This window comes from Xyrauchen texanus, chromosome 42, assembly GCF_025860055.1.
Source record: "Xyrauchen texanus isolate HMW12.3.18 chromosome 42, RBS_HiC_50CHRs, whole genome shotgun sequence".
Lineage (NCBI taxonomy): Eukaryota > Metazoa > Chordata > Actinopteri > Cypriniformes > Catostomidae > Xyrauchen > Xyrauchen texanus.
The window spans coordinates 25,314,545-25,336,351 of record NC_068317.1 but is presented as its reverse complement, the minus strand read 5'-3'; the positions used below and the strand labels follow the sequence as shown (position 1 = coordinate 25,336,351).

At 38.1% G+C, this 21,807-nt stretch overlaps 1 protein-coding gene across 1 annotated transcript; it reads right to left on the bottom strand.

The window, feature by feature from the left end:
• Positions 1–7,618: 7,618 nt before the first annotated feature.
• On the bottom strand, positions 7,619–19,979 carry LOC127635377 (endophilin-B1-like). The gene is made up of 9 exons (XM_052115370.1): positions 19,756–19,979; positions 17,573–17,714; positions 16,654–16,782; positions 16,227–16,360; positions 15,358–15,450; positions 10,551–10,640; positions 9,181–9,281; positions 8,836–9,058; positions 7,619–8,724 (listed from the first exon to the last, which is right to left on the bottom strand). Exons 1-9 carry the CDS (start codon positions 19,816–19,818, stop codon positions 8,617–8,619), a joined length of 1,083 nt encoding a protein of 360 aa, XP_051971330.1. The 5' UTR covers positions 19,819–19,979; the 3' UTR covers positions 7,619–8,616.
• Positions 19,980–21,807: the final 1,828 nt, after the last annotated feature.

Sequence of the window (21,807 nt, the reverse complement as noted above, 5' to 3'; positions counted from 1 at the left end):
AAATGTAAGTCCTTAGTATGTAATTAAACATTCAATCATTTGGCAGATGTTTCTATCTGAACATATCTAAGGCATATCTAAAGCAAGCAAGTCCATTTAAGGTATACATATTTTGAGTATGGGAATCAAACCCATGACCTTGTGTTACTAGTGCCCAGACTGATTGAACCAGAACCTTGATATGAAACACGCTATTTCATATAAAGTAATTAAAAATGTCCTGTTAAATCTGTATATGATACTATAGACTATGCAATATTACAAATACATAAACCTTGCACAAACAATAAAAAATTAGCCTCATAACAACACTGATACTGATTTGAATCTAACTATTGACATTGTACCATTTAAAGTCAGAGCTTGTATATTAACCAGATTGTAGCTCATCTCGTCAATTTTGAAAATCCTGTTTCATCATTTGATTTCTTCCCCTTTTATAAATTGTGTATTCTTCTTAAACTAATATTCCGAGTTCAATACTAGTTAAGCTCAGTCGACAGCATTTGTGGCATTATGTCGATAACCTCAAAATGTCATTTTGATTTGTCCCTGTAATCTGGGTTACAGTGAGAGACTTACAATGGAAGTGAATGGAGCCAATCCGTCAAATAATATGCAAGTTTTAACATAAGATTTGATGCCTTTATAAAATTGTAAGCTTTACATTTCTGCCTTTAAACCATCCAATAATTGGCCCCATGCACTTCCATTGTAAGGACCTCACAGAAACCTCAGCAATTTTTATGTATTTTCTTTTTTAAAGATTTAAATCATTTTTTTTTAGTGGTAATCAACATTAATCCACAAATGCTGTCTATTAAACTTAACTTGTAATATTCCTTTATTTACACTAAATAATAAACAGTATGTATCCATTGTCAACTGCAACTTTCCCTTTCAAACATTATGCTTATTGCATAGCAGACATGTTTGAAGCTGTATATAGCATAATATGCTTGAAGCCTGCTTACAGTTTGGCACTTTTTGGATTGACTTTAGGGGTTACCTAGTATAAGAGTTTTTTTATGCCTACACTTGTTCAGCTTACATTTGGCATGAGTGCATTTATGTAGGTTCTGCACTATGAGTAGTCTACTAAATGTAGGTAAGGAAACATTAAATGTCTTGTTTTGCCAAGAACTGTAGCATCTTTGGGGGTGACGGTGTGGTTTGCTCCATGCCGAGTTCTCAAAGGCAGTTGGAGCAGGATGTAAAGGTTCTCTTTTATATCTTTTTCAAATATTTCACAAGATTTGCACAGTCATAAAAATGTGTGTGATTTTTGTTTACTTTTGTACGATAAACATATTTTGGGACTGTGTTGGGTTGCCAATGAAAAATCTAAAGTAGGTCCTGCAGTAAAACCAGTTGACAACAACTGTGCCACTGAAATCATGCCTACACATGATACTGAAAATACTTTGTTACATAGAACTATGAATAGTGGGATATGTACAGCAAACAATAGTTATACTGTACAACTTAAAGAAATGATTACCAATGTTTCAATTGTGTGACACACAAGATCCATCAAGGTCCATGTGAGGATTCATTGTCAGATTTCTAAATGCCAAGAGCATTAAGGTTAAACCACTAAGCCTTGCTCCCTCAACGCTGCACCTCAGCATACGTGGGATCTTCAAATGGTGATTTTGTATGTCAAGTGATAAAACACAAAAGGAAAGGCAAATGTCAATGAGGCAACAAGCATGGGAACCTGGCAGAGTCTTGGTGTGTGACTGTGTGGTGTGTGAGAGCGCATGTGTTGTATTTGCTGAGTGCTGTGTGTGCATGGTAAACCAGAATGCAACCAATATACCGCTGTGGTGATTCTCTAGGTCATGGTGGTTTGAACAGAGAAAGAGAGAGAAAAAGAGAAACTAGGGAGTGTACTAGTCACAGATGTGGGCTAATAGTGACAGCTGCCATGCCTGCCAAATTCTTGGTTTGAAATGTGTTAGGGAGAAGTAGGGGATTTATGTGTATGTCTTTGTATATCTGCTAGCATTCAGCCTTGAAATTTGAGATCTAATCTATAGTGGAGTGTGTAATAACAGAGTATTTAGTTATTTAAAAATATTTAATAAGGTAAAAGTTGATATTTTATAAGAGGAAATGTGCATGGCACCATGCAAGGTTCAAATATGTGAAACGGTGAGCTCTGCGCACTTTGCTAGTTTTAATATTCTTTGTGTCATAAACGGTGATATTTGATACTCCCTGATTCTTAACTGTTCTAGGAAGTCAATATGTCAAAGAATTAAAATCTGGAGATATTAAAAGATACTTACGTACTCAAGCTGATGCCCCTGAGCAGCAGGCCGCAAGCCCTGAAGCCGATTTGGCCGGTGAAGTGAAGGAAATGAGCGAGAATTGTTGAACGTGTCGGCAATGCTGATGAAGGTCGTTGCTGACTTGGAGGATCTTGCTGTAAAACGTCGATCAATCTCTGCCATGGAGACGAAATTCAAATTCTCGACATCCTCCACTCTTGGTTACGGATCGATTATGTGTAGTCATCAGAGAGGGAATTAGCTGCTAATCCACTAGCGACCAAGGGGGATTTGGAGTGCGTCTGGGAGAAGCTGTAGGATATGGAGAACTGTAACTGGCGGAAAAACATCTGAATTGTTGGAATTCCTGAGGACGAAGAAGGTCAGGGTATGGTGAAATTCCTAGATGGGTTCTTCCCAAATCTGCATGACATAACAGGCCATAAGCTGGAAATCGAGCGAACTCACAGGGTTCCGGCTTGGCGATCCGATGAGGGAGACAGGTCCCGATCAATTCTGGCCAAATTTCTGAGATCATCCAATAAAGATCTTGTGTTACACGAGGCGAGGAGTAAAGAAATGCTTTCTTGGAAGAACCACAGCATTTTCTTGTTCCCAGACTTTGCAAATTCGACAATAGAGAAATGTGATCGATTTAAGGAATGCAAGAAACTCTTACATCAATGGAAGGTTACCTTTGCACTGATGTTCCAGACCAAATGCTAAGGATGGCCACAAAATATTTACATGTCCCCAGCAAGCAATGTCCTTCATAAAGTCAATAGACTGAGTAAGTTATTTTGTGGTACTCGTGTTGCAGCCAAGTGAGCCTGACTCACTGAACATTCACTTGACCATCCAAGGAAACTGTGTGCCTTTATTGTTTCTTTTTGTGCTGGTTCCGCCTAGTGGCTTGAGTTGCTTTGTGTAGTAGCACTCCTTCGGTACAGTGTTATGAATTAATCTGCATGTTCTTTTGCTTATGCCTCCTATTGGTTGGAGTTTGTTTTGTGGAGTATTTCTTGCAGGACATTGGAGTGATTGGGACATTTGTTGCACTCATGTAGCAGTCGAATGTGCCGGCTCACTGAACATTCGTTTGACTGCCCGAGGAAACTGAACTGCCTTTTTTATTGTTTATTTTTTTATTTTGTGGAGGAACACACCTTCGGGAGAGTTATGTGGATGAATCTACACATTCTTTGTGTTTATTCCACCTATTGGCTGGAGTTTGTTTTATAGATTATTTTCTGTTTTGTAATTCTCTCTCACAAAATTTGTATAGAAACACGGGACTTGAGCAATCCCATGGCAAAGTGTCAAAGTGACTCTCGTAGGTGTACATGGACTGTTTGAGTTTAGAAGGATGAACGCCGTTTTGAGTTAGATCATTGCACTAATATTGGAATGTCTTTATAATTTTATTTTTGACACACATTCTATTTTTTCAAAAATGTTAATATGAGTGGATTGTATCTCTCCATGTGGAATTTGATTGGGTTGGAGCACCCCATAAAAAGAAGGAAGGTTATTTCTCTCCTAAAATGTAAGAAATATGATATTGTGTTTCTTAAAGAAATCCATCTTTCCCCCCAAGAAGCTGAAAAATTGGGAAGATATGGGGTGGACATGTTTTCTTTAGTGCTGGCTCAAGAAAGAGCAGGGGAGTCATTATACTGATAAGTAAGCATCTACAATTAAAATGTCTAAAACAGATTGAAGATATATTAGGAAGAGTCATTATTGTTTTAACAGAAATTCAATGGCAAAGGTTGATTTTGGCTAATATTTACGCACCTAATGCTGATGATCAGGGTTTTTTTTATAGATCTTAAAGGGATGTGGCAAGCCGCTGGCACCCCTCAGCCCCCTAGAGCAACATTGACGCTTCACAGGATATGTAAAATCTTGGTCTAATAGATATTTGGAGACTTTTAAACCCATCTGGGAGGGACTATACATTTTTTCATCAGTCCATAAGATTTATTCTAGTATATATATATATATTTTTATATCTAAGTCCCTCATTTCAACTGTTGTTGATTGCTCAATTGGAAACATCTTAGTCTCAGATCATGCCCTGGTGAGTTTAGAGGTGTTGCCACATACAGAGAAAAATAAATCATATAGTTGGCACTTTAATATATCCCTTTAGCAAAATCCTGATTTCCAACAAATGTTTAAGGCTGAAATCAATGTTTATATGGAGACCAACTGGTCCTCAGTATCCTCTGTAGGCGGGGCTTGGGAGGCACTTAAGGTGGTTCTTAGGGCCCGGATCATACAGCATGTCTCATTCATCAAAAAATCAAAATGAGGGACTTAGATATAAAACAAAATCTATTGTAGAACAAATCTTATGGACTGATGAAAAAAAAATTATAGTCCGTACCAGATGGGTTCAAATGTCTCCAAATAAAATTTGTACACATCCTGTGAAGCTGTGTCAATGTTGCTCTAGGTGGCTCAAGGACTAAGTGCATCAATACATTAAAGTCTCCTCCCAATATTATATCATGAGGGGTGTCATAATCAAACTTTGACCCTGAATTTCTGCTAAAAAAATAATGACTCTTTTTAATTTATCTATCAATAACCCCCTGCTCTTACTCCTCCCCTCGCGGACAGCGGTCTTCTTTCGACCTCCTTGCGTGTCTTGGGTATGGCAGGGCACTCCTCCTCCCCTGGCAGTGGCTACATCACTCCATGCGGTCAGGGAGTCCAGTCCCCACTCGCCTCATGGACGGTGGCCGTTCCCTGCGGTCGGACTACTCCGTCCCCCGGCGGATGGCAGCGGTGCTCCCCTGGGTGAATGGCAGTGTCAAGGACTCTCCCATCCCTCCTCCTTTCCGGGTTTCTTTTTCAATTATATGAATCAATAAAAAAAATGGTAATCTGAAAAAAAGAGGAAATATGCTTATATGGCACTTTTCCACTGCACGTTACGTTCAACTCGCCTCAACTCTACTCGCTTTATTTTCTGAGCTTGCATTTCCATTGCAGTTTAGTGCCACCTCAATGTGGGTGGGATTATAGGCTGATTGTCATAGTTGCACCGCCTCTTCTGCCGTGACATCCTCTTAAACACGACACAAACTGACCAAAACAATAACACGACCACTAGCTGTTAGCTACTAGCTCATTGTGCTGCATAAAGCAGTTGTTGCATGGTGATTTTACACAAGTGTAACAGTTAAATTGGCCTGGTTGTTTTAGAAGCAAGCTTCCAGTAGCTGGCAAACTAAATAAAGTGAAGCTTTCAAACAGAGTATATAGTTAACATAACAAAACCTACCATCCTCCATCGTGGATCAACACCAGTCCAGGGCACTCTCCCTCCCGTTGCACGCCGGTTTAGATAGCGTCCATTTGGTCGAACCACTTCCACTTTTCCTTGATAGTTCTGTAGTCACTTAAGTTTTTTTTTACTTTTCCCTACACTTTTGGTAGGTCCAGTGGTAGCTGTGTGCGACCAACTGCCGATACACTTCCTGAGAGACTTGATTGTTTCGCTCATCGCTAACGAGTGGACCATCTGCACCTCGTTTATTGATCACGGTGTGATCTGCAGGATTTTGACATCACATTTAGTATCGGCTCGGCTCGCTTGGAACCTTGACCGAAGTGGTACTAAAAAAAGCATTAGGTACCCTGTACTATCCACAGTGGAAAAGCCCCATTAGAAACCCTCGCAAAAAATCAAGGGATTGTGCATTTCATTCTTGGCTAAACTGAAACTGCTTAGTTGCATTGAAGCTTGGCCAGTTTGGTATGAGAAAGTAAACATGAGTGATGTTGTGTAGTCATGACTTCGTTTTGCCTTGTCAGCATGTTCTAGCGAAGGCTTGGTATTTCATTTTCATTATTAATCATTTTAATGTACCAGAGGGAAATCTCATGATGTGGTTAATTGTGGTATGGTTAAGTGCCCATTAGAGCCAAGAACTTTGTGTGATATTTGAAAGAGGAACTTGTAGATTGTGTTTGAGCAAAAAAAATATTTTTTTGTTTCAACAATACCAAAAATAATTTGTAATTTTTTTTTATCATGGTTCCATGATAAAGGTATTACCATAGCAATACCATGTGTTTTGGATATTTCAAGTACCTTGGTATATCAACATACTGTTTGACTACCATTTACATTTAGCATATATCATAGTATCACGAAATTAGCACGTGTTACCATCACTAATATATTTTTACTACGTTAGCTTTATAAACCTAAGGTTCTTGATACTGAATTGCATTAAATGAAGCTTAAGCCTCTGCCAATCATAACCTCTATGCGGAAGCGTTTCAGGTCTGCTTTCACATTGCTGTTTTCGGGAAGGAACAGAGCATACCCTCTCTGCATGTGAGCCTGAGTAATGGACAAGAATGAACGCCTGCAGAGCATCAGCACAGGAAGTAAACAGCCTGTTTAGCACCACTTCCTCTTAACCCTCCCTTCACTGACCAGTTCACAACAACACTAACACTGTGAGCTAATGAGCCTGGCATTAACCCAAGAAATAAAAAACAGCATGTTGTATCGAGGTGTGATGTTTAATGAACACTTCTTTTTTTCTTTACTCAAAACAATGAAAAGTAGGTTGAAGCCAAGGCCTTTATATGTAAACAGGTAAATTTAAATATATATTGAAGTATGAACAAAGTAATATTATGGATTTAATTTACTTAAGTTACTTTGTGTGTATGCATATGTATATATATATATATATATATATATCCAACAGTGATTCATGAGTGAAAAGCCTGACCTCCAGTGGCCGTTGAGAGAACAGTCATGCACATACTATATGCTGTAGAAATAGTGTAAAGTCCAAGGCAAATCAGTCCACACCGCGGCCATCTTGGGGCTGCACCCGGGTTGGTATGTTCTATGGATACAACTGGCATAAAAGTATAGCTCCTATCTACTTAAATTGTGAAACACCAACATTTCAGAAACATCTGGTCAAGACTACGGTTAAATAGCCTATATCAAATCAGCAGAACTATCTGACAACAAATGGGTCATAAATTGTGCCTTTTTGGTCCTGCTAATGGGCATGTGCATTCTCAAGTTAACTGAAAGTATATGTTTGCATCTAAAAGGTAATTGGCTCTTTTACATTTAATGGGAGATTTCCTTTTCTACATAGACTATATTCTCCCATTCATTTGACTTCATGTTGTCAATTTCCAGCTAATGGCAAAACAGTCTCAGGCAAAACAGTCTCTGGCATTAGTGTGGGTTGTAATCTCCACCATCAGACAAGACTGACTGGTACATTAAAATAAGAATAATTAAGAATGAAAACAAAGAAGGCTGAAATGTCAAAAACTTTATTATTATTATATAATAAAAACAATTGCTTATAAATCTATGGTAGTAATTAATCTTATTAAGCAGTTCATTCTTTTTTTATAAACAGAGTAAACAAATGTGCTTTAATTAGATAGAGGATGGCACTTTGACAATGTGTAAAATTAGCACTTATCTCCAATGTTTTCTTTTTGTACACAATTTAAAATGCATTAACCTCATCATGATTGTAAATGCACAAAGGTACAAAAAGGTAGTTTTCCGTAAACATATTTTTTCATGTCATGAAATTAAGTTTTATCTTAAACAACTGGCTCCATAATTATGTAGAAAATAATACAGTACATACTGTGCGAATGTGCTTCTTAAAAGTAAAGCTGCTCTGTATGTCTTTGTAAATATAAAAGGGACAGTTTCATAATATGTAACAGGAAAGGCTGGCTGCGTGCAAAAAAGCATTTTTTTGTGTGCTTAAACTTTAAATGCAATAAAAATAAATGTAAACGGCAGAAGATAATAATTGAGGCACATATCAGCTAAACAGAGAATATAACCCTGAAAATAAATTATGGCATATTCAGTTTCCACCTCAGTATGTTATCTAAAAGAATTCCTTTGAAATGTTCCAGAACCTGAAATAAAGTTTGTGTGCATAATCAAAGCCACTTTAAAATGCATAAAACTGTGCTATAATTTGACGATCTGCCTTAATACTTTGTTTTTGTAAACACTCTTGTTGTAAATGCTTAAAAATAAGTCACTTTTTGTATATAAAAAGGCAAGTTGGCTGTTTTAACATCCCATTAAGTTCATTAAAAAATATTCTGCATTAATTCATTTGTAAACAGTTTTGCGGTTAGATCCTTTTCCCATACTGGGAATGCAAGGCGTGATGTTCAGTAAAATACTGTTGCATGGGAGCAGCACAACACATCATAGTTGCATTATAGGGCATGTCTTGTATATGTACACAGCACTGCTGGATTACACTTTTCTGTGTTTTGGTTCCAATGACACTCATTGTTTTTCTTAATTTAGTAGCTCCAGGTAGGTTATGGGCACTTTGCCCTTTTGGTTCCCACGCTCACCCATCAGCCAATCAGAGTCCATGCCTGGCACGCTACTCACCATGATCACCTGAAAGAAGAGGGGTGCACACGCACTCATTATGACATGTTACAAGGAATGCTAAACATTCTCATAAGAATGAAGGATAGAATCAGGGGCATTAGGAAACAGGGTGCCCACCTCATCTGCCAATAAGGAAAGTTCGTTGCTGCCCGCGGCGTCATAATCATAGAGCACCCGTGCTTTACGACTCCCACTGAATTTCTGCAGCTCAGTAAAACCTGACGAAGTGTTCCCTGTGGCAGTAGAAAGAGGGGCTGATAGTGGCAGGATAGGCACTGCGACACTTGCCCCTCCACTGACTGCCGACTGGTTGTTGTTGGAAGAGAAAGCCGACGGGAAGCTGGAGATGACAAGGAAGCACAGTCAAATGAATTAATGATTAAACCTGTATAGGACAGCAAAAACAAATCTAAATCATTAAATGTATCAAAAACTATCAACAAGCTAATAAACAAGGCTTACTTTCCTAACTGCTTTTGGAGATCTACCATGTACTGGTAACACTGGGCGTAATATGTCATCTGAGCCTCCACAAAGTCATTTAGACAGTGAAGATGATGGGCCTGTGATAAAAAGAATGTTGGGAAAGATTATGGATGTTACTACTCTTAGGGCCCTATTTTTAAGAGAACTATGCCTTAAGTGACATGTCATACGCACACTGATAAGTCAGTGGGCATGACCATGAAGTTGATATTTTCATGCAAGTATGCGCTAAGTCAAGGCACAAATAAATGAAGAGCGGCCATTTACACTACCAAAATTTTAAGAATGGGAAATGGATCCAATGCTCTGTGCTGGCGAATATATTGTCGCCTGCGCTGCTCCAGACCATGTTGTTTGTTTTGTTTATGTTCTCTATGGGTCTCTCTGGGAATACTGGCTCTCGTCCTGCTCACCCATGTCTCGCCTGCTAGAAATATGCTTTGTTTCTCTCCTATTGTTCAATGTTTTGTAATGAATATTTGTTATGTTTCTCTGATTAATGTTTTATGTTTAACATTTATTCAGCATCCTTGAACTTTGTAAAGGTGCTATACATAATAAATGTATTATTACTAATCATACTAATCTACTGACACACAAATCATGGCTGGTATTAAAAGTGATCAATAGCTTTTTGGTATCATCTGCTGGTGGAACTGATTATAGAGATGTGATTAACATAAAATACACCCAGTTTACGAGCATACACCCACAGATAGTGCAAACATCCCCATCCACTCCCACTTGCGCTGGCACGAAGATTTTGCTTAGAATTAGCACTCTCGGGAAAACTGGATAAGGTGTAGTACAAGGTCGTTGTGATTAGCACTATAGCGCAGCCACAAAAATAGAGCCCTTATTATTGTGTCAGCAGATTATACTACATACTGTATACTGTGCACTATATGCACAGAATACCCAGTTGGCATACAACTGTATTCCACAATGCACTTATTTGGACCTTCTATTTCCAGTGTGAATGAACTGGACGTAATTACACCCAAATTGTTTAACATCTCTGATTTGACTCATTCTTTGATTTGATTAACCTGATGACTTATGTGACAACAATATAGCATTCTAATGTTTGAAACGTTCATATAATAACAACATTTAATAATAATACCTACAATTTATTTTCTTATTTTTTTAATAGATCACAGGATACAGTGTGCCTTGTACAATATTCAGTAAGTAGTTTGTATTCGAGTTGTATTTGATTTAGAACACAACCTATATTGTTTGATTATATTGTTTGTTAAAGGCTGTGCTTGTAGACTGAGCATGGAAAGTTTTGAGATCGGCCGTTGGCCCAGTGGGCGGCAGGTTTGCATACGAGTGCTTACATGTGTACTACTGATCCCCTCTAGGAGAAGCCTGGTGATCTCTGCCTGTCTGTCAAATTCACTCTGTGTCATCTTCAGATCCTGCTCTGCCTGAGAGAGAGAGAGAGAGAGAGAGAGAGAGAGAGAGAGAGAGAGAGAGAGAGAAAAAAAATGTTACACTTGAGATTAATTAAGTGGGAGTGGACATGAAAAGATTATGTGTATAATCACAACTGGTGCACTTAAATGGCCTTTCTTCTAAGGTAACAAAGCAACTGGAAACTGAAAGATTAACCACATGTTCATGACTGGTGTTTATTGATTAACTACTTGTTCATATTATTTTTAGACAGTTTTCATGGAGAAAACAACACATTTAAATTCTAAATGGTTGGTCTAGATAAATCTGCCAACCTCACTAAATCAACTAGTCGGTTGCAGGATGACTAGTTCGCCATCCTGATCCATAAATTTCAGATGCAGACAAAGCCTTGTAAGCATTAAATGATAGTAACGGGAACATTGGAAATGGTGCCTAGGTAGTCTGCTATTTCCAGCTTTCTTACTGTTGCTTGAGAATGGAGATCATCACCACCGAGACGACAGAAGGTTCCCCTTACCTTTGTCATTTCCTCTGTCCACATCTGAACAGCATTTGAAAATAGCAATAATATATTTAGAGACTGGACTATTTGTTAACACCAAAACATCCAGATACTGAGTACTATAGTCACAACACTAGAAGTATACACTCACCTAAAGGATTATTAGGAACACCATACTAATACTGTGTTTGACCCCCTTTCACCTTCAGAACTGCCTTAATTCTACGTGGCATTGATTCAACAAGGTGCTGAAAGCATTCTTTAGAAATGTTGGCCCATATTGATAGGATAGCATCTTGCAGTTGATGGAGATTTGTGGGATGCACATCCAGGGCACGAAGCTCCCGTTCCACCACATCCCAAAGATGCTCTATTGGGTTGAGATCTGGTGACTGTGAGGGCCATTTTAGTACAGTGAACTCATTGTCATGTTCAAGAAACCAATTTGAAATGATTCAAGCTTTGTGACATGGTGCATTATCCTGCTGAAAGTAGCCATCAGAGGATGGGTACATGGTGGCCATAAAGGGATGGACATGGTCAGAAACAATGCTCAGGTAGGCCGTGGCATTTAAACGATGCCCAATTGGCACTAAGGGGCCTAAAGTGTGCCAAGAAAACATCCCCCACACCATTACACCACCACCACCAGCCTGCACAGTGGTAACAAGGCATGATGGATCCATGTTCTCATTCTGTTTACGCCAAATTCTGACTCTACCATCTGAATGTCTCAACAGAAATCGAGACTCATCAGACCAGGCAACATTTTTCCAGTCTTCAACTGTCCAATTTTGGTGAGCTCTTGCAAATTGTAGCCTCTTTTTCCTATTTGTAGTAGAGATGAGTGGTACCCGGTGGGGTCTTCTGCTGTTGTAGCCCATCCGCCTCAAGGTTGTGCGTGTTGTGGCTTCACAAATGCTTTGCTGCATACCTCGGTTGTAACGAGTGGTTATTTCAGGCAAAGTTGCTCTTCTATCAGCTTGAATCAGTCGGCCCATTCTCTTCTGACCTCTAGCATCAACAAGGCATTTTCGCCCACATGACTGCCGCATACTGGATGTTTTTCCCTTTTCACACCATTCTTTGTAAACCCTAGAAATGGTTGTGCGTGAAAATCCCAGTAACTGAGCAGATTGTGAAATACTCAGACCGGCCCGTCTGGCACCAACAACCATGCCACGCTCAAAATTGCTTAAATCACCTTTCTTTTCCATTCTGACATTCAGTTTGGAGTTCAGGAGATTGTCTTGACCAGGACCACACCCCTAAATGCATTGAAGCAACTGCCATGTGATTGGTTGATTAGATAATTGCATTAATGAGAAATTGAACAGGTGTTCCTAATAATCCTTTAGGTGAGTGTACCTTATGAAAATGTATTATGGTAACCACAGTTTCGACCAACATATCATAGTTAATAATTACATAATTACAACTGCAATCCATAATAAATAAAACATGATCTCCAAGCAGTGTAAGAAGCTAAAACAAATCATGTTTTCTGACATTATCATTTTAAGTGGTAGCTATTACCACGATATCACAGTATCTTTGTTGTAGCAATAACAACTAGATAAGTAAAGTTTGTCAAGATGTTGGCTTAAGCCTTTGTGATGTATGTATGGATGGATGGACTTATTTATTTGCATTTTTTTGGCAGTTGGATTTTGAATTTACCAGCATTCTGTTTTGAACAGTTTGAACATTCGTTCAAGACTTCAGACTTTTATTTTTGATGGTCCGCTGTGCAAAAAAGATCAGTCTAAAAAGATAAAGCAACATTAGTCAGACCAGTCTGAAGGTCTGTGCCGAGTTTGGTGGATGTAGCTTGAAAGCTCTAGGAGGAGTTACAATCACAGGCAGATAAGAGACAGAGAACTGGTTCACCGATGCATCATTGAACTGCCAGCAGGAGATGAAGCCACTGGAAGTGTTCGAGCGGCCATCTTAGTATGCCCAAAATTGACATAGAGCATCAATGACTGACAGGCGAAAACATCCCGTTTCACCGTCTCCAACCTGCGGATATGACAGTTGCATTTCGCACTCTAGTGACAATCATGTTTAATTAGCTGTTATGGATAATAATCGTTATGAGGGAGATGATATACATGAATCGCGATGTCAGAGCATTCACCTGCCCGGGTGTTCATCGGTTCAGTACAGCACAACAATCAACAAAGAAATCGGCAAAAGTATACAAAAATTGTAATGGAAGTATGAAAAGCTGTAATATTTGCTTGTTTTGGGGTGACAACATGTCCGTTTACCTCGGATGGTCCTTAAAAAAAAAGTAAATCCAGGATTTTTTTTTATTCTCCCCAATTTTGCATGCCCAATTCCCAATGTGCTCTAAGTCCTTGTGGTAGCATAGTGACTCTGATACAAATCTCAGTTGCCTCCATGTCTGAGACATTCAATCCCCGCATCTTATCATGTGGCTTGTTGAGCGCGTTACCGTGGAGACCTAGTGCATGTGGAGGCTTCACGCTATTCTCCACGGCATTCCCGTATTCAACTCAACACGTGCCCCACCGAGAACCACATTATAGCAACCACGAGGAGGTTAACCCAACGTGACTCTACCCACCCTAGCAGCTAGGCTAATTGGTTGCTTAGGAAGCCTGACTGGAGTCACTCAACACATCCAGGATTCGAACTTGCGACTCCAGGTGTGGTAGTCAGCGTCTTTACTTGCTGAGCTACCCAGGCCCCTCAAACCAGGATTTTTAATTCACCTAAAATACCCGTGATTTGCCTGTTTTCATATTGAAGTGCTTGCTGTAGTCATACATGGATACATGTTCATTTGCCATTTAAATCTAGAGTCTCAGTTTCATTTTAACCAGCTTTGCGTGTCTCCTTCAGGCGCAGCGTGTGTGAGAGAGTGAGCACATGCTCTTATTCAAATGACAGCAAAAAAAAAGGTACTTTTTCGATGAAAACATAAAACAAATATATCTGAACAAACACTTTGATGTTCCCAATAAATATGTCTAAAAATGTCTGTTTGTATCTTACCTCAGATTCAGTGAACTAGTTTACATTTCAGCTGATCTGTTCGCCAATGAAGTTTGTTAGTAATGGATACTGTTTGATATACAGTAGATATACATAACTCACTAGTGCTTTCAAGAAAGAGGAAAAATTCCTGACTTTTAAATAAATAAACAATAACAAGTGTAGGGCGTTTGCATTGTCGGGATGTACATGCAATTTCAGATATAAAATCGGTGATTGAATGATTAATGTTTCCTTGCTGAAATTAGATGATTTCCTATTCAAGTCAATAGGGACATCATGAGTAATCCAGTTCTAATATATATATATATATGTTTACAATTGATAATTTGGTCTTGGTTCTGAAATTTAAAAAAACCTGTAGAATAACAGTATGATATTTTGTGCAGAAACTATGGTAACCATGGTAAACCATAATCATTGTTGCTACAGGGACCATGGGCTATTTGCAGCAATTCACTAAGAATTACTTGCCCAATTCACTGAGAATCAAAGCAAAGTAAATACTTCCCATTTTGGAGTAGGCATCTGATTGTGTGAGTATTGCTGTGTTTATGTGGGAATATATGTGTCAGTGTTTAGGCTGAGCCCTGGTCATGTGGCGATCATATTTAAGCACTGCTCTACTTCTCTTGTGAAACTAGGCAAAGGGGCAAAAGTTTTGAAATGCCATCATGGTGTTGAGCAAACATTCAAATCCTCTTTACAAGCTTTATATGCGCAACAAAAAAAAGGAACCTGGAAACACACACACTGCTAATATCCGGGACAAAAAGCTTAATCAACAGCTTAAAGAGGAACTAGCACATCTTAGATGTGGAACATCCAAAGAAGGAGATGGGAGCTTGGCACTGGGGTGTAAGAGAGGCATGACAGACCTTCAACCACTTCACATGAAGTTCACCATGTAGAAGAAATGGGCAACATAGCCAGCGTCCCCTGGTGGAGGGGTGTTTCTGAGCAGCTACCATGTGGCAGTACACAAAAAGAGACAGCAGAGCACGAAAGTAAATAACTGCCTTCAGAGAATGGCCACAGAAGACAGAAACTTTCATATACAGTGAGAAATTATATTTCAAATGAAGCTTTCAAGCTTTTTAAGCATACTTTAAATTATTAGAAAGAAAATCAGGGAAATGGCATTATATTTGACAGGTAAAACCTTAACAGCTTATGTAGAAGTAATAATTATATTTTACCAGAGCTCTGGCATCAGCCATTTTGGCTTTCTTAAACTTGGTCTTTGCAGCATCCAGGTCCAGTCGTTTGGTCTGAAGCAGTTTGCGCTCTTTCTGTGAAGGGAAACAATAAAAAAATGCTTGGTTGTTAAAGATACATGGTATAAATTGTAAAAGAACAGGATGATTTTATTATGAAGAATTTAAATTAGGTTTTTGCCATTCAATGCTTGAATTCAGGGAGCAACTTTCTTTGAATTTGCTAGTTTTATAATTGATGTAAATAATAATGTTTATGAATAGGCCTGTTGCGATCATTAAATAATCGTCTGATCGCGGTTATTTGAGATACCATTCAAATTCCATGAAAATTGTTATGCCCAAATAAGGGAATTTTAAGCGAATATATAAATGCCATGAACAGCACATTTGTGTGTCATTCAGAACTACGAGTCTGAGTGTCACCGAGCGGCAAAACGGATGTCAACCAACTCCTGTCCAGAAGAGCACATAAAGCATTTGTGCTTCCCAAGCGCTCCGATGCGTACACAACTTGTGTAACCTTAATTTGTTTAATGGAAAATGTTCTTAGCTCATGCACGCAATGTTAATGACACGCAGTGACACAGATGATGCACATTGGAACATAAATATTTTACTATTTTATAATACTGTATAATAAATATAATAATATATAGCCAATAACAAAGTTCAAAAACAACACTGTAAATGTACAATTGACCAAAACTTAAAGTGACCGAAAAGAGAGACATATTTAAAGTATTTAGAAATATTTTGATATTTAAAAATAATTTTTCATGTCAATCATAAGATTTCATACGCCCTAGACACTCAATAAGTTTCAGTTTTGTTGGATTTCCTGATCTCACCAATATAGTCTTGTAGTCTCCTTCTAGAAAGTTGCGGAAAGGCGTGAGAAAATTGATGGCTGAGCTTTGAATTAACTCTCTCTCCGCTCCTCCGATCTGATTCTCTGTCTCACCGCACTTTATCAGAGCATTTCCTGTGGACACAAACATGCTCAACTCTGTGCTAAACTAAATTCAGTTTTATATTTGTGTTTAACTGTAAACAAATTAGAAAATACAGTAAATAAGTTCTCATCTAGCTTACAATATACCAACTCTATAGAAGGAGCTATTCAGTTGGTTCTATTGCCACTTACTGGTGGCATAGAGCAAGGGGAAAATGGGGCAATGACACACAGCAGTGGAGTACTATTATGGGACAGATCAATAGTATTGTGACGAACCAGGACACTGTCATGGATTTGCTTTGATTGTGTTCAGTGCTTACCGTAGGCTGTTCCCGGCCCGAATTCAGTCCCGGAGTCGATCATTGACTGACCCAGAAGTTCATGGTTGTTCATACGTGTTGGGACCTTCTTGTCTAGTTTTTCATAAAAGAACTCTTCTATTCTGACATCTGAAAATTGCAGACGATACACTGAGAAAATGAAGGTCAATCAAACCTAAGTTTTATAAAAATAAAAAAAATAGATTGAAATTACAGATTATTTGAATGTATTTTTGATCAGTCTGTTTATATTTGAGAAGATATAAAATTATTTAAACATTTAGGAGCTGACAATTTCTGCTGATTTCAAAATGAAATAAATACAAAGTTAAAGTACAGTGGTGTAAAGTAATAATTTGGTGTACAAAATCCAACACTAAAAGTTGTCCTTGTTGCATCCTCAGGCAAAAAATGTCTGACTTCAAAAATGAAAAAGATATTTTCTCTGCATAGACAGGTGTGCTTGTGGGCTTTGTGTGTTTTGATCGGCTGTTCATTCCCTCACGTTACGTGGTTGTTTTTTCTCTATTGCTGATTATCTAAATAGTGTTGCACCACGACAAGGCTTTGAAAAGGCGGAGCAGCTGTGCTGACAGCTGAACACAGACTCTTTCAGTGATATTTTCAAACTATCTAGCAAGAATAAACATGGACGGTTTGAAAGGGCACCTTCTAAGAGAAATATCCAAATTCCACTGTCCGCACATTCTTATAGTGACTACTAGAAAGTACTAGATCTCTTCTGATCTTTTAAAGGGCTAAAATAACAAATTAACCAATTACAACAAATTATAGGAGCAATTCCTCTGCAGCATATCATAATGTACGGTGTATGCATATATTTCCATATAAAACTGTTTTCATAAAATGTCTCCCCTAAAGCTGCTTAGACATCTAATAACTGAATGGATGCTCTTACTTGGATTTGGTTGCAGTAGTACTTCTGTTTGCTTCAAAATCTTCTCTGTCCATTGTTTGGTGCATTCAGCTCTGGTAAGGAGATTTTCCAAATGTGCATCCAACTCAGTCTTCTCAGCCTGGCCAAGTTTTTCTTCTGTGAACTAATGGACCATGTATTTAATATAAGGAGAAAATATTCACCTATATAACTGCCTCTGTTACTATACCTGTAGCACTATAAAGCACAAAGAAGTCTAAAACAAGGTAATATTTAAGGTACAGTAAATGCCATATAAACTGTTTTCATGTGTAGCTTTTAAATATGACTTACATAAAACAAATTACTACTTTTTTACAATTCTTTTTTTAAATACTTAAATGTAGTTAACAGTACCTGTAATGACACAAAGTCGTTTTATTAAAAAAAATAAAAAATTATCATACCTAAAGGGACACATGAAAATATTGATAACTGATGGCATCAGATGGTATTACCATATTACTTTTATAAATGATTACCATATTCATGCATCATGGTATTACTTAGATGGTACTTAAAAAAATGACATACCATTACCCTGGTTTATACGTGGTACTTTTTAAGCTTATACTAAATACTGTATCACAAACTTGTTGCCTGAATCACAAATCTTAAAGAGATAGTTCAACCAAAAATGTTAATTCTCTCATCATTTACTCACCCTCATACCATCCCAGATTACTTTCTTTCTTCTGCTAAACACAAAGATTTTTAAAAGATTATCTCAGCTCTGTAGGTCCTCCAATGTAAGTGAATGGGTACCAAAATGTTAAAGCTGCATAAAAGCAGTTCCAGTGGTTGAGTGATGTGATAGATGTGGGTGAGAAACAGATCAATATTTAATAAATATTTCATATAATTTCTCCTCCCTGCCCAGTAGGTGGTGATATGCACAAAGAAAAGATGAATCGCCAAAAAACAAAAGAAAAATGTGAAGGTGAAAGTGGAGATTTACAGTAAAGAAAATGACTCAAATATTGATCTGTTTCCCACCCACACTTAAGGCCAGGTACACTTAGTTTTTGCGTGTTCCGAATCAACTCGCGCCTGGTTGACCGCATTGCCTTTGTGATTATTCTTTTTTGACCACAAACGAATAGGAAAGTGTTCAATACATGTGCACTACAACAACTTTGTGACTCTTTTAGTACAGTCAATGCCCAGCGCACAGCCGATGACTGTGTGCATGAGTCTAGAAAATCTAGGTGGCGTGCTGATGACGCAATTTGCGTCACACATATTGTGCGCGGAGCATTCCGCAACGCAATACATTGGCCTTTATCATTTGGTCATTTGATTACTTTTAAGCTTCCCTTATGTGCTTTTGGATCTTCTAAATGTTGGTACCCATTCACTTGCACTTCATGGACCAACAGAGCTTAAATATTCTTCAAAAAAAAATCATTTGTGTTATGCAGAAGAAAGAAAGCCATACACATTTTTGGGTAAACTATCATTTTAAGTCTGATAAAATTGTGTATTACACTGATACATTTGCTTACTGTATGTCACTCTGCAGTACACGTTTATTGTGTAATATAAAATGCAAATCAATGCAGGTTTGGATATTTGTTTATGTAGAGTGTTTTTAGTGTCATGCAGTGAATGGCCGTGTCCCAAGACCAATTGAACTGCCTAGTGCCTATCTAGCCATCATTTTTGGGGCATCATTGATACGTTACGAGCAGCAATTTTGGACCTCTTGATGATGCTGCCCCAAAATGTTGTCTAGGTAGGCAGCTCACTAGGATTCGAGACACAGCCCGTGTGTGGACGTGCTCTGCCGGATGTAACTATTTAGCCCGTTAGCTTTAGCCTCACAAACTGAATCTTGACAAAAAGTGAAAATGTTACCGATTATTTCTGCCGTATAATGAAGTATATATGTGTGCCTAATGTAACCGAGTCTTTAATGTTCACTGTAGCGGTAAGGTGTGGAGATTAGTCAATTTAATGCGCAAAAGTGATTGACAAAAACAATAATAATAGCTTTGCAGCATCATGAGAGGCCCTGAATACGAGAGTGAGAACGAGAAAGAAACACAAAGACTGAAAAACATTACAAACTGTCCAAAAGTAATTGTGGCCTGCAAAAATAATGGTAAAAATAAATAAATTAAAAAAACGCAAAAACTTCACCGTGACTCTGAATCTTTACTTACTTGCACCGCCCGGCTGAATAAAGTACCAGCGTCCGCTGCAAATCTCTTAACATTAAAATCCATATTTTACTTTCCAATATAAACTACTTATTATTAAAAGTGAGACTTCACGAAGGGGATGTTGTAGATGTGATGGCATCAATTTTATCCTTTATTAAACAACAGCCGTTGTTTTTGTGAAAGTATGACTGAAGCACCAGCCGGTGAAGAAGAGGAAGAACCACCCACAGATCTGGGGCTGTTTGCACCAGCTGTGTATGAGTTACATCTAAGCCCAGTTGTGGCGTAAATGGGCACTAGTCACAATTTACGCACAACTAAATATTTGAGCGTTGCACCATTACATTTAGGTAGGAAGTAACCCTACCTATATACTTAATATTTTCGGAAGACTCAGACCAGAAGTAACGGATGGAATAAAAAAAGCAGACTCAATGACATCAATGAGCTCATGTTTTGGTTGGCACGCTTCAGTCCTTTCGACATGTATATGATGGTGTTGGCATTTACAATTGTTTGCAAGAAAACATTATTTATAAAACTTACCTCTTCAGCATGAAACCTATCTAACGGTGCACTTTCATGAGTACTCCGCCCGGTGTCAATTTTCAACATATACGAAATAAATATTAAAATGAATAAATGACTATTTTTTCCCAGCCTGATTAGTATTTATTTATTGTCCCTTATTCATTTTAGATGCAGTTATTGTATATTGTCATTTACTCTACATTAGCTAAATAAATAAAATAAAATAAATCTTGTTTTATTACATATCATATTTCAATGGGGATATAATTTATTACCGCTGACAGTTACGAGCAAACAAGGTTTGAACAAGACCAAACTGAAATTCACAGTTGTTTAACACTTGTTTGTACAAATTTGAAGGCCGCTTATTGGATCAATTTATGTAAAAAAGTAATATTATGCGGCTACATCACTTTAAGGAGAGCTTACTACCTACTATGTGCAATATGTAGGCTATATGCATATTTACTGAACTAAAGCATAAAAATTTCATAATATGATTTAGGAAACATGCTAAGTTGAAACACTGGCTTGCCAGATAACAATGCTACTGCCACTAAATACTACTTTGAAATGTCCCAACCGGGCTGGAATTTCTGTGTATGTGTGTTTTTGGCCTGTGTGATCCCGCCCACTGCCCACTCACCAATAGTATTTAGAAATCCCAGGTTGCCAGATTTGAAACAAGTTAGCAGTTAAAAACAGCGCACTGTGGCAGGAAGCCAGCAATACGTCTAGCTAACAGTGAGACATAAGAGTTATAAAAAAATCAACATTCGCTGATTTGTAAATTATAAAAACATTGCAAATGTATCAACTTTGAAACTTTGTTAACGTAGCTGATCGGTTTACAGAGCAGGGCTCGTCGCATACCATTGTCAGTTTGCTCGTTCCTGTTGCGTTTCCTCAACCTGGTAACCCATTGGAGCTTTTAGTCTGGGTAAGAGGAGGCGGGGGAGACAACTCCAAAATTAAGAATTTGGACTGCAGTACCCATTTTAAACGCTTGAAGTCAATGCTATATATTGCTCCTTTATGTCTTGCTTTAAGAACAGGTGGAGCAACCAAATTAAGCAACGACTTAGTTACAAACTATGGAGTAGTTACTAAGCCCTTAGTGTGAAATTTACATCCCAAATTAAGTGAGACCTCACACACAGCTGGTGCAACCCTATCCTGATTACGTGGTGCAGAACCGGACTAGGACTTTAAGCAGGGTCTGATATCAACATGGGTCCCAACTGAAAACATTACCATCATTATCCAACAAAAAGACTTAGGCCTGACTTTCAACTTAAGCGATTTCAGCTATATTCTGTTGCATAGCCGAGAGATCCATTTGTTTTTTAAGGATCAGACTGCATTTAGTGCAAGTCTTTCAGCTTATCATAGTTTGGTCCACGTTTGATTCTCAGAAGATGTAGGTTTTATGAACAGCTGAACTGTTGGCTGATTTAGCACAAGTTAATCTGTATGTATTTATATATAGTGCTCTCTAGCCGACGTCATCAAAGTTTAATG

What these genes read in the sequence shown, in the direction of transcription:
- LOC127635377 (XM_052115370.1), bottom strand. Translation starts at nt 19,818, where the DNA reads ATGGATTTTAATGTTAAGAGATTTGCAGCGGACGCTGGTACTTTATTC. An exon ending in CGGGCCGGGAACAGCCTACG is followed by an intron (nt 16,361 to 16,653) that starts GTAAGCACTGAA and finishes TTGTGTCCACAG; the next exon opens with GAAATGCTCTGATAAAGTGC. An exon ending in CTCCAAAAGCAGTTAGGAAA is followed by an intron (nt 9,059 to 9,180) that starts GTAAGCCTTGTT and finishes TGTCATCTCCAG; the next exon opens with CTTCCCGTCGGCTTTCTCTT.